Source organism: Nyctereutes procyonoides, unplaced genomic scaffold, assembly GCF_905146905.1.
Source record: "Nyctereutes procyonoides isolate TBG_1078 unplaced genomic scaffold, NYPRO_anot_genome, whole genome shotgun sequence".
Lineage (NCBI taxonomy): Eukaryota > Metazoa > Chordata > Mammalia > Carnivora > Canidae > Nyctereutes > Nyctereutes procyonoides.
This window is the reverse complement of record NW_026575031.1, coordinates 8,506,421-8,519,011: the sequence shown is the minus strand read 5'-3', so window position 1 is coordinate 8,519,011 and position 12,591 is coordinate 8,506,421. Positions and strand designations below refer to the sequence as shown.

At 51.3% G+C, this 12,591-nt stretch overlaps 1 protein-coding gene across 1 annotated transcript in view; it reads left to right on the top strand.

Annotated features, from left to right (window-relative positions):
• The window catches only part of EHD4 (EH domain containing 4), an 80,830-nt gene extending 71,591 nt beyond the window's left edge, over positions 1-9,239 (top strand). The window contains exon 6 of the mRNA XM_055316795.1: positions 5,199-9,239. Coding sequence (XP_055172770.1) covers positions 5,199-5,735 — 537 coding nt within the window. The 3' untranslated portion in view covers positions 5,736-9,239. The remainder of the gene's footprint in view (positions 1-5,198) is intronic.
• Positions 9,240-12,591: the final 3,352 nt, after the last annotated feature.

The following is a 12,591-nucleotide window of genomic DNA, read 5'->3' as shown; positions in this document are numbered from 1 at the left end:
AGGGAATTGGAGCTGACAGTGACCATGGAGGTCATTTCAGGTGGCCTCCTCGGGCCTGCACTGCCAAGCAGTATGGGAGTATATACTCAGGCAATATTGCGGTTGCAGCCTCAGAACCCTAATCAGAATCCATGGCTGGACTCCACTGGGCACAACAAGTTGTGCTCACTAAAGATTTTGCTTACGGGTTGCCATTGGTCAACTTTTGGCCTGATGTTAGAGTCTCCCGAAGTGTGTCTGAGCAGCCCCAGATAAGCCCAGATGGGTGCTGCATGTAGCCACCCCGGCCTGACCAGTATGTCTATGTCTACCGCCCCACAGTAGTGTTATTTAAGGACATCAGTGCTGACCATGTCTTCCCAAGTGAGGCTACGCCACCTGGCTCCTCACAGAGCCAGACTACCATCTTTTTGTCCAGAGCAAGGACCCATCTGCACTAGAGGCCACAGTCTTCCCTGGAAAGCAGACCACCCAGACTCAGATGCCGGTGGCTCATGAGGCAGGCCAGGCAAAGCAAAAGCACATCTCCCCCTTAGACTCTCTCTTGTCTTCCCACATTTGATGGAGATGTGGGTTTTGAGAAATAATGATTCTCCTAGGAGGAAAACAAGTCTGCAAGTACAGTGAGAACTTATGAGGGCCCACTTTGGGGCAGAGCAGGGAATCTGTGCCCCACTTCAGTGTGGCCACTACCTTGAGGGAACACAGGCCTGGGTGATTTTTGCAAGAAGCTGCAAGTCTAGATTTGCGTGTAAAGTCCTCTGGTTTTCAAATTGTAGCTCCAACTTTCAAAGAGCACTAATTAAGCTGGACAGAGCATCCTGCAATTTTGGCCACACCCTGGAGGCCTCCAGGGACCATCCTCTGCCTTGAGCCACAGAGGAGGAGGGGGCAAGAGGAAGAGAGGTCGAAGACATGCAAGTTGCCTGGCTGCCTCAGGAGGGCATCGTAGGAGGAGAGATGGAGCAGTGGAGGCGAGGAGCGACAGGCAGCAGGAGGGGAAGCTTCAGCCTTGGCAGCTTTTTAATGCAAACTTTCCGTAAAGGATACAGTAACATAGGAGTGAGTCATACTGTCGTGACAGCAGGATTCAGGCTGATAAGTGCATGTGGAATATATGATGTGGTCACACATGACTTAGCTGGCTTCAAAATAAATCCAGAACATCTCTTTTCTTCCAGGAATGAAATAGGTATTCTTGTACTCAGTGAACAAATTGTGGGGGCAGCGAGCCATTCGGATCCCACCATGGCTAATTGGAGGGCTACTGGGCCTCCAGAGTAGTCTTCCTCAGCAGGCCCAGCTTCACGCCCTTGGGCTGTGCCCTGCACCCCATGACCAAACTGAAGAACAGCGGTTTCCTTGCAGCCTTCAGATATTTTTTTTTATGGAAAATTAGTTTCTTGACTGAAACGAAAGCTCTGGATAAGTACACAGTGCACACGATGGGCTACTGGGGCTTCTGTGGTGGCTCATTAGGCTAACGAGCCACCACAGTGCCCCACCCACAAGAAGGTGCCCCATCCCCAGACCCGAGGCACCACTCAGCCCAGCAGAAAGCCACCGTAAGCCTCCTTTACAAGACCTGCAAACCTGTCCTCAGGTGAACTCCCATAACTCAGGTAGCACACTGTGACCAGAGGTGCTCATGGCCATGTTAGCTTTGGCCCAGCCGTGTCAGAGGAAACCCAGGCCTCTCAGAGCTGGAGCAGAGGGGCAGTCCCTGAGGAAGATGACAAGGAAGCCGCGTGCCCCACTTCTAGCATCTCAGGAGAGGCCTGAGTGCCCTAGCACTTGGAACAAGAAGTGCCACCTGCTAGGTACCCTCATTCACCTGTGTGCATTTACTCACCAAGAAATATGAATTGAGTCTGCCATGCCTGGCACTGTTTTAGGTCCCTGGAATAAATCAGCGAACAAACAGCAAACATCCCTGCCCCTACGGAGTGTACATTCTGGATTACAGTATCTGCCACAATGACTGTGGCTGGCAGTGAAGTTTTGGCAGCAGAGCCTGTTGTTAGGATGTATGCTCTTCATTACACTAGTGCTGTTGTGCTTCAGCATAACTCATTTATTTATTCAGTGGCTCTCTCCCTCATAAGGCTCCATGAGGCCAGCCACCCATGTCCTGTGCACTGCCGTACCCCCAGCACCTGGGATGTGGCCCAGTGAATTGTTAGATGAGCTCATTGGTAAATTAGTGTGTGTTTATATCCTAGCAGCTGTAGGGTTGTGAAATTCTCAGATCCTGACCTAGCCCTGATGCCCACACAGCTTTTAAGAGACCAGCAGTTTTCAGAGCAAGTCCCAGGAAGCTGGGTAGGCCCTGATCACACCACCCCAGTCCCTTCAGGAAATCCCCAAAGAACAAGGCAGTCCTGGATGCTTGCCATCACCTGATACTTCAAGCTAGTTTGCTGTCACCTAGGAAGTTTTGGGGGCTTGAGGCTGTGGGCCAGGGCCTCTGTCATCTTGGAATCTGTTGAGCATCTGACATCCCCCCCAACACAGGTGTTCAGCCTCACGTCAACTATGCTTGGGACAGCAGCCGGGACATAAGTTGGGAGGTAACTTTGTTCTGATCATCACATAGCTCAGAGAGCTCCCCGATGCCAGCTTAGGTCTCTGCTCTCCCTGTGTGCTCAGAGACCAAGCTGGTTGGGGTGACTCTGCTCTAGCAGTGAGCTGAATGTATTTTGAAGGCTTTTGCCCAGTGCTGGGAGAGGCCTGTGACCTACAGGTGAAGCAGCCTGTGTCTGCCCTGCATCCTCTCGGGAGGGCATCTGACTTACTACACTGATGTGTTCAGACCAGAGAAGGAGGACACCAGCAAGGTCCCCTTTATCACAGACTCAGTTTCCCTCTTCAGAGAATTTGCCCCCCTCTTCAGCTGATGAGTTGGCAGCATTTCAACAGCAAAGGGCAGCAGAGCCACCCCCACCTGCCCAGCCCAACTGTAAATTGAAAAACTGCTCCCGGTGAATGCTGGGAGTGGGCAAGAGATAGCCCAGAAAAGACTGGGCTTGGAACTGACCTTCATAGCTTGGGAGGGAGAAGTTCCAGGATCCCCCGCATGGTGGTTTTGATGGATAGAATTGTTGATGGGTAAATCTTTAAATTCCCCAATGTGTATTCATCCCAATACAAAGATTTCTTTTCGGAGCAAACTTGATGGAAGGCAGGGGCAGCAGTGGTTTAACTTGTACCCCGCATTCCCTGGTCAGGCCTCGGCATCAGAGTGTAGGGTTTACTTCCTCTGTGCCCTCCAGGCAAGGGTGGCTGCTGCTCTTACTTCCTGTCCACCCCTGCAAACATGTGGCCGTTTCCCCTGCCAGCTTCCCAGAGGTTTGCAGTCTGAATCCACGTACCCTGCAAGCGGATGGAAAGTTCGGGCGGACACCGCCCTCATTCGTCTGCATGGCCAGACACAGCAGCTTTGTGTGTGCTCAGAGCTCAGGCTCATTCACGAGGAAGCAGGGTAGGTGTCTGTGCACCCAGGGGAATCCAGACTTGTTTACCCCAGCAGCACTTGGATTTTTGTGTAGGCTGCCTGGTCTCCTCCTGGGCTTTCTTGTCCCAATCCCCTCGACTGACTGAAATAGTGGCAGGGGGAGCCCAATGTGTTGGCAGTGTTGTTTAGTCCTGGTATTGGAGTGGCCCGTGGTGACTTGGCACGCAGTGACTCTGCTCTGTCAGTGAGGATCGATGACACGCAAACCAGAATGGGTTTAGAAACCAGGCCCCCCCCACCCTGCAGCTTCCAGCTGAGCACAGGCTGCCCACCAGGTGTCAGCCCAGCCCAGCCCAGCCCAGCCCTGCCCTGCGTGGTTTGAGGGCGTCAGAGTTCGCTACTGAGAAGAGTGTTGGAGGTACCTCTCTAAAGATCCATCAAGCTGTTTAGCTTTTAGCTCTGTCCCTCCATCTGAAGCTCAGGGCCCCACTTCTAAGTGATAGCACAGAATGTCTGCCCTGCTGGGACCCTCTAGAGACCCACATTTGATGCTCTATTGGAGACACGTGCAACCACATGGGATAGGGTAGAGGAAGAATGGCCCAGCTGTACAGTTTAATCTTACACAGCTATTAAGAATAAGGTTGCATAAAAATTATCCTCAGGGAAAGATGTGATACATTTTTTTTTCTTAAAAACGCAGGTTGTCAAACAGTGTGGTCTTATTTCAGTTTAAGTGTGCTTGTGTGTGTGCATGTACGCACATATTTATAGAAATGGCTAGTAATGGGTGCCCAAAGAATATTAGCAGAAGTTATTGCTAGGTGATAGAATTATAAGTGATTTAAATTTTTTATGTTGTCTTTCAGTTTTTCCCCAAATTTTTACAATAAAGATGTGATATTATGATTACACAAAGTTTTGCCCTTTTTCCCCCCTGACTGTCCATGACATTACTTCTGCCAAGAACAGTCAGGTCTGTGGGGTATATGAAAACCTCCTTTACTTAAGGATCTCCCTACTTCATCTCCAGATAATTGCACATGTGGATGACCCCTTGCTGGCCTTCTAGAATTTTCCTAACAGAAATATTTCACATAAAGCCCATATAAGAAATGAGAGGTAGTAGCCTACTTTCAAGAAGGGTTTGACTTAGCTTACAGTGGAAAAATGATAACATGAAATAGAAGAAAGTCATTAGAAAAGGAAAAGTTACATAACTAAGAGGAAGAAGAAGGAGACCATTACATCAGACATCTAAGGTAAGAAAAGCTACTGCTCCTCAAATACCCTGCCTGGGGTGCTGGGGCTACACCCTCTCGTTGTCTAAGGGAAGAAACCACCTGTTCATTGCAGGAGACAAACTTGTTCTGAATTGTGAGAGTTACCTGGGGCCTTTTATGACCTTTGGAAAATGTCTTCAACAGCAGTTTTGCCATATAAATGCAGATAATTCCAAGTATGGAAGTTTTTATATGGGCTTTATGTGTAATATTTCTGTTAAGAAAATTCTAGAAGGCCAGCAAGAAGTTGTATTCCACGCATCTCGTTTCTTATTCCTAAAGCTGCTCCTGGATCTGGTGAATTCAGATGTGGGAACCTTACCAAAGAGAGAGCTCTGGAGCGGCCCAGGGATGGGATGGGATGTCTGCCTATGGAAGAACTCTGCCTCCAGCTCTTCCGCTTCCTGTCTGTTTCCTGAAGCGAGAGCACGTGACCAAGTCTGTGGTTTCTCCTTTTGCAGGAACAGCTGGAGAACTATGATTTCACCAAATTCCACTCGCTGAAGCCCAAGCTGATCGAGGCGGTAGACAACATGCTGAGCAGTAAGATCTCATCCCTGATGAACCTCATCAGCCAGGAGGAGATGAGCACGCCCACGCAGCTCGTGCAGGGTGGTGCCTTCGACGGCACCACCGAGGGCCCCTTCAACCAGGGCTATGGGGAGGGCGCCAAGGAGGGCGCCGACGAGGAGGAGTGGGTTGTGGCCAAAGACAAGCCCGTCTACGACGAGCTCTTCTACACCCTGTCGCCCGTCAATGGCAAGATATCAGGTGTCAATGCCAAGAAGGAGATGGTGACATCCAAGCTGCCCAACAGCGTCCTGGGTAAGATCTGGAAGCTGGCCGACTGTGACTGTGACGGCATGCTGGACGAGGAGGAGTTCGCGCTGGCCAAGCACCTCATCAAGATCAAGCTTGATGGCTATGAGCTGCCCAACAGCCTGCCCCCACACCTTGTGCCCCCGTCCCACAGGAGGTCCTTCCCGAAGGCCGACTGAAGGGTGGGCTACTCTTGGGGCAGGCAGTGGGCAGGAGGGATTGGGGGCCCTGGGCCTGAGGCCCGTGCTGCCGCTGACTCACTGACCCTGGCCATGGCCTCAGTTTCCCCACCTGTGGAATGAGGAGGGCAGACACTGGACACTAGCTGAGGTTCTTTCACCTCCAAAATTCCCTGAGTTTCTATTAATATTGGGAGGAAGGAGTGGATAAGGAGATTAAAGGGTTGAGAAAAAAGAGGAATTGACCAAAGAGTACTTGGAAGCCTGGTAGACGGAGGTGGGCTGTGTAGAACCCCACAACCAGAGGGGGTAAGCTGGGGGCTCTTCCGGAGCAGGCGAGCCTGTGCTGCACTGGACCACACATCATCACGCACCTGCCTTGGCTCCTGTCTGTCCCTTAGAGGGTACGAGGAGGGAGCAAAGTTAATCTTATTTATTTTGTTTCCTGCTGTAATGAGAGTGGAAAACAATAGAGCACAGAAGGTTTCTGTTCTCTCCAGACCGTCTACCAAAGAGAAGACTGTTTCCCCTAGGTTTGAAAGGAGGGCTCACTGTGCCTTTGTATGCACCCATTCCTCCTGCAGGCTCAAACAGAACAGATAGCCAGGCCAGCAGAGAGCATCTGTGACACCCAGCACCCCCCTGACTAACCCACCCAGAGCTCCCCCCACCCTGACCCCTCCCAGCAAAGTGGTATTTGGTTAGGAATTTGGAAGTCAGAATCTTTATTGGCCCCTGGCAAAATTTCTAGTATTCAAGTCATGCTGAAGTCTTGAAGGTCAGCTTTTCTCACTGGCCTACCCAATAATGTGTAGCTAAGTCTATTTATCATATTCAACCTACAGTAAAGGAGAGAGGTGGTTCTCCACAGTCGTCAGTGTGGTGACATGTCCCCAAGGCTCCTTGGTCAATGGCAGGATTTAAATTCAGCAAAGCCGTCCCTTGGTAGCTGCAGTGTGCTGAGCCTAGGGACACAAGGAGAAGGAGAGGCAAGCCCGCCCCAAGCTGTCAGGGAGAAAAGGTCACTTTCTAGCTTTAGACACTATTTTTATTTTTTTTAAAGGCATTTTTATTATGTCCAGCTTTTCTTTCTTATAGGAAAAGCCTTTATACAGAAACAGGATGGACTCTTTCATATGAAACCTTTTCTTCACAAGGCAGGATTTAGTGCAGGACAGAGATGCTTGAATAAAAGTCACTGATGAAAAAATAAAAAGAACATGGCAGGATTTTGGTAGATACCTGCCCATTGATTCCTGAGTGTTCTCTTTCTGAGTCTTGGTATAAACCTCTCCAGTTCACTGGCTCAAATGCCCGTCAGGTGGAGGTGGTTAATACTCATTGTCACTGCCCCTCCTCTGTGCGCTGCAGCTTAGGGATTCATTTCATTATTATTTATGCAATACAAAAGAGAAGTACAACATGACAATGGCCACATGGCACCAAAGTGAATCAAATCAGAACAGTGCACCCTGAGCCTTCCAAAAACCACTTTTTTTTTTCTCTCTGATATCACCTGTGAGTGACATCAGGGTCAGAAATGCAGACTTGAGAAAATTTATATTTGGGAGGAAGCTTTTGTCCAGATGCCAGCCCTCACGCTCTCTGGTTTACTTCCTAAATAATGTCATTTTAAGAGAAGTAAATTTGTAATACGGTTTTTAATCTTAATGAGCACTTTTAAATTAATTTCAAATTAGTTACAAACACAACAAAGAAAGGTTTATGTCAGTGCTGTCATATAAACAGATGGTTTGGTGAATGCATGAGGACTGCCCAAGTGTGTACCCACCAGGGGGTCCACTAAAGGGCAAAACAGAAGAAAAGAGAATTCATTGCTCCAAAGGTTTAGAGATGCCAGGGTGAGCTGATTTTCCATTCAGAATTATCCTGCTCCTTTAATTCTTCTCAATCATCATATATAAAGATATACACACACACACATACACCACATGAGTATGTATTCTTGACACTTGTCAATGTGTAAATATGCAGATATGGCCAAGCTTTGTCTATGCAGAGATCTATAGGAAAACTTTTATTAGAGGGCCAGCAGACTGAGGTTTCTGCCTTCTACATGGAAGGAAGCTTCTCAGGGCATTGTGATCACTACCCCCATGCAGTCAGGTAGGAGAACATCTGGCAGCTGCTAAGAAAGAAAAAAAAAGAGAGAAATCACATGCCCATTTTTCTTAACGTCTTTTCTTACGACATGAAGTCATTCATTTTGAAAAGTGGATTGGAAAGAAAAGCACTAGAAAACATTAGGGATCACTGCCGAGGATGAGGACCCTTATCTTCCCAGGGTCCACACAAAGCTCCTTGAGTCTGTGTCCACAACACTCATTATCCCACCTCCCTGTGCCACGGGGCTGGGGGACAGCAGAGCCCTCTAGAATTCTGTTCGTATTGCCCGACCACATGGTCCTCCCACGCTGCCCCAACTTTCAAAGCACCCCATCCCGCGCATGTTTACAGGTGGGCAGGAGGGTGGAGGTAGGTCAGCTCTAGGACTGTGAAACGAACTCTCCATGCTCTCCACAATTCCACAAAAGAAAATCTAAAAATCCTGAATCTATTTTCCATCCAGCATGTGATACATGCAACAAACCTCCGCAGCCTTGAGTTTAGGGGGAAAAACAATTTTGGCCTCCTCCCAAAGTCAGTTCCAAGCCATAAGCCTGCTCATGAGGCCCTGCTGACCCTACCTGGCAAGAAGTGTTGCTCCAAGCCCTATGGAAGCCATCCAGCTCCGTGGCGACATGCAGGCATCCAGCGCTCACTGCACCCAGGAATGGCCTGGGGGTCACCCTGCAATGGGGAGGGCCGTTCACTTGGCCGACTTTCGCCTGTCCAGGGCTGGACTGGGTCCTCCTCGAGATGTTTGTCCTGCAGCGAGAGCATCTTTAGATCTGGAGCCGTGCTTCCTCCCTCAGGATGGTGGGCCTTTGAGGAGTTGAATTCCGTATCACGGGACTGGGTGTCCAGGTGGGTCGGAGAGCACGTGAGGAGACGCCAATGCCTCCTGCCCTCCCCTCGACCCCTACCCCGATGACCAGCCCGCAGGGAAGCCTCCGAAGAGCCCTGGCCCCACTGCCCCCGACCACCCCTTCCCCGTTTTCTGCTGAGTCTCCCGAGTTGCCGCCTGTCCACCACACCACACTGCCGTCCCCCGCCCCGCATGGGGTTCACCGCCACTGGGACCTCTCCACTCTGCGCCATTGCACTTCTTCATTATGCCCAGACCGATACCCGGGGAAATTGCCCTGAAGATAAGGAAAGCGATTTATTTCCTCTGTGGAATGTAGCAGAGGAATAACATTCTTAGGACAGGTAACCGCTGAGTTTATTCAGGTAAACATGGGCCTAATTTGAGAGTGTATCAAGTTACATGTCAATTAGCCAATGCCGTTAATACACAATGCTTCTATTTTTTTGTAATCTTGTTTAGAAGTGTCAAAAAAAGACACAATCTATTGATCAATAAATTTCTGAAAATATTCACTACCTTTCCTCCGTTGGCTCTGGTTTTCCAGTGACCCAGTTGTCTCAAGGAGTAAAGCAGGGATCTGTCGGCTCCCTGCTGAAATGAGGCCGAGGGGTTAGTGGGGAGGGCGTGCCCCTTGTGCGGTGACCATCCCGCACGGTGACCCCCAAATCTTTGCAGATCCTCTAGGCTGGGAGACTCCCAAAGTGGGGCTTTTAGCTGGCAAGTAGCTGCATCTGCTGGGGGCAGAGGCCAGGTCTGGAAGCAGTCCCCAGCTGAGGATGACTGGAAACCAGGATAGAAGAGGGGGCCCTTCGGAGGCTGGGAAGGGCATCACTGAGCGTGCTCAAAGGAGATGGGTGCCTGCTGCCTGGTGCTCTTCAGCACGGAGGCAAGTCCCCGTGCCTGATAGTGAAGTGGCGCTAAGGTTGGAGCCCCCTACCTGGCTGGCATTGCCCCTGCCTCCTGTCACACACACACCCCCACCCCCACCACAGCAGACATCTGGGTTTTCCCCACTGTCCCCCATCTACCCTTGTGGTGATCCAGACCCAGAATTTCCTTTGCAGAATGCTCCCTACTTCCCCACCCTCCATCTGAGCCATGAGGTTAAGGGTGAGATGGACACTTCTCCTGACTGGCTTGAACCACTTAGAGTTATTTCATTCCCCAGGTCACAAAATTGGTTTAGGAATGGACATGTGGTTTAATTCAAGCCTGTGAGAGTCAAGCCCCTTGGACTTCTCTTCTAACTCTTGAGAGAGACGTCCTCTCTCTCTAAAGAAGTGAAACTATTGCTACCACATGAATGGCATTGAGAGGAGTGCCCAGAGCAACTGGGGGCTGAAGATTGAGGTTAGACTAACAGCAACCACCTCCTGGGGCATGAAGGTGAAGGAAGCATTGAGGACAGAGTCCAGGCCTGTGGTGGCATCATTTGAACTGCTGGATCAAACTTCCCCTAAAGTCCTCTTCCTGCCAGACATTTCAGTCCTCTGGATCAAAACATTCCTTTTATATTGTTTATGTTTGTTTGACTCAAGATTTTAGTTACTTGCCACATAAATAATCCAAAACTGTATTGACTAGCAAGGGATTTTCATTTCAGCAGGGGCTGCAATCAGCCGCAGCAAAAGAAGAACCAGTCCCTTTGCCACATGTGCAATGGCTTTAGCTACATCTGAGCTAAGGAGGAAGAAAAGCAGTTCCCCAGCCCCACTCAGCAACCTAATACAATAATCTCTGTTGAGGTTTGTGTGCAAAGCATCATGCAATTCATCATAAAAGATGCCCTGGGCCAAGGTTATTAATAGGAGGAGAAATAAGCTGGGAGCAAGGGGCGAGGAACCTGCTAGAAGGAGCAAGATTTTAACTGGGGCTGATAGGATAGGAAAATGTGGACGATGAGGAACAGAGAAGACATTCTAAGCTGAAAGAACAGCTGAAGCCCCAGTGTGGGCAGGTAACCTCTGGTCGGGGCAGCCCAGGTGGCTCAGCAGTTTAGCGCCGCCTTCAGCCCGAGGTCCTGATCTTGGAGACCCACGATTGGTCCCACGTCGGGATCCCTGCATGGAGCCTGCTTCTCCCTCTGCCTGTGTCTCTGCCTCTCTCTCTCTCTCTCTCTCTGTCTCTCATGAATAAATAAATTTAAAAAAAAAAAAAAAGGAAAGTTCTGGTCCTGTTCAGGCAATGAGGAGTCTTCATAGGCATGAGCAGAGTTGTGCTCTGAGAGGTTAACTGGTGGGCTGTGCATAGGCTGATGTGCGGGCAAGACGTTGAGTCGGGGAACCGTGATGGGGCCGTGCAGGAGCAGTGCAAGTAGACCAGGTGGGAGGGTAGACCATGGAGTTTTGGGGAGCAGGTAGCAGCCGCCACTGAGGACTGACTGGATCTGGGGTTATGAGCGAGGAAGAAGCTTGAGCTCACTCCAACTTTAGGAATCCAGCCAGGGGCAGGAGGGACCTAACAGGGAGAGGGCAAGGGGAGGATGCTCCTCTCAGATGCAGGGGAGCTACACTACCCCAAGGGCACCATGACCCTCATTCCCAGCCTCGGGCATGGAGTTCTGGAGTGCTTTGTCCTGCCCAGCTCTGGAGGGCAACCTGCGGCCTCCCCTCCTCTCACCAGCCTTGGCTGTCAAGGACACCTGCCTGAGGAGAGCTGCATCTCCTCTCAAGAGTCTCCGTGGCTGCCGGGTGAACCTGCAGTACCGAGTTTAGCCAGAACATTTTGTGAAGCCACCCGAGTTAGAACTGTCTCCGGCATGCAGTTCCAGATTGCTCAGGGAGGGAGAGCGAGTTGCCTGCAGGCTCCCTCCACAGCTCCTGCCCTGAGCCCCGAGACCCAGACAGCTCTCTGGAAGCACAGGTGCTGGGGGCCTGACCGCAAACCCCCCAAAAGCGAACACCACATCTCCAGCTTTGGAGGAGACTCTCATTTCCACCACCTTTGCAGCTCCAAGTTACCCCTTCCCAGGGAGACCCCCCTTCAGAAAGTGGTCCCCGGGCATAAGGGAGCACCCACTGTGGGTGCGCCTGGGCCAGGTCAGGGCCTGGAAGGCCGAGCGCAGGGCCCAAGGACTCCCCTCCGTCTATGCGGCATGCCCCTGGGCAGGATGAGAGGGCATGCTGCCTCCCACCCCCCAGCCCACCCCCACCCTCGGTGCTGCAGGGGTATAGAAGAGCAGTCCCAGACTGGGAAGGGGGTACAGAAGTTTCTGTCCAGAGGCTCTGCCATGTAGGTGCCTTTTACGTGGACTGCAGCACCCTCGTGGCACCCCCACCCAGAGCCAACCTGAGACGCATCCCACAGGCCTCTGTGTCTTGACAGCCAGGACCCCCATCTGATGCTGGGAGCATGGGAGGTGGGGGGAAGATGAGGAGGAGATCCTGGAGCCATAGGCTGGCACATTCCAGAGCCACCCCCTCCCAGTCTGGGCCAAGCCCTCTGGCAGGTGGGAGGACAATGTCCGGCTGTGTGCGGTCACCCCAGCCCCTCCAGCTCAAGAGGAGGGCCTTGGCCTCTCCTGTGGTTCTCTCCCTCCCAGCACAGCCCCTGCTATCTGCTGCTCCCTTCTGTCCACTAGGGTCTCTTTCCAGGTACAGACATCGCCAAGGTGAGCAGTTTCCTGTTTTCCTTCTGCCCATCCTTTCATCCCAAGGAGCAGGGGCCAGTCCTGGTGTGGGGTGGGGCAAAGGGCTCTGAGGGCACCAACGGGAGCACCAGAACCTTACCTGGCTAGGCCCCGAGCCACAAACCCCCCACCAAATATGAGGACCGCTCGCCCCTGCCCCAGCCTCCACACCCCTCAACATCTCCAGCTCAGGGAAGCATCCGGAGGCCCCTCGTCCCTAAAGGGCTGCAGGCCCG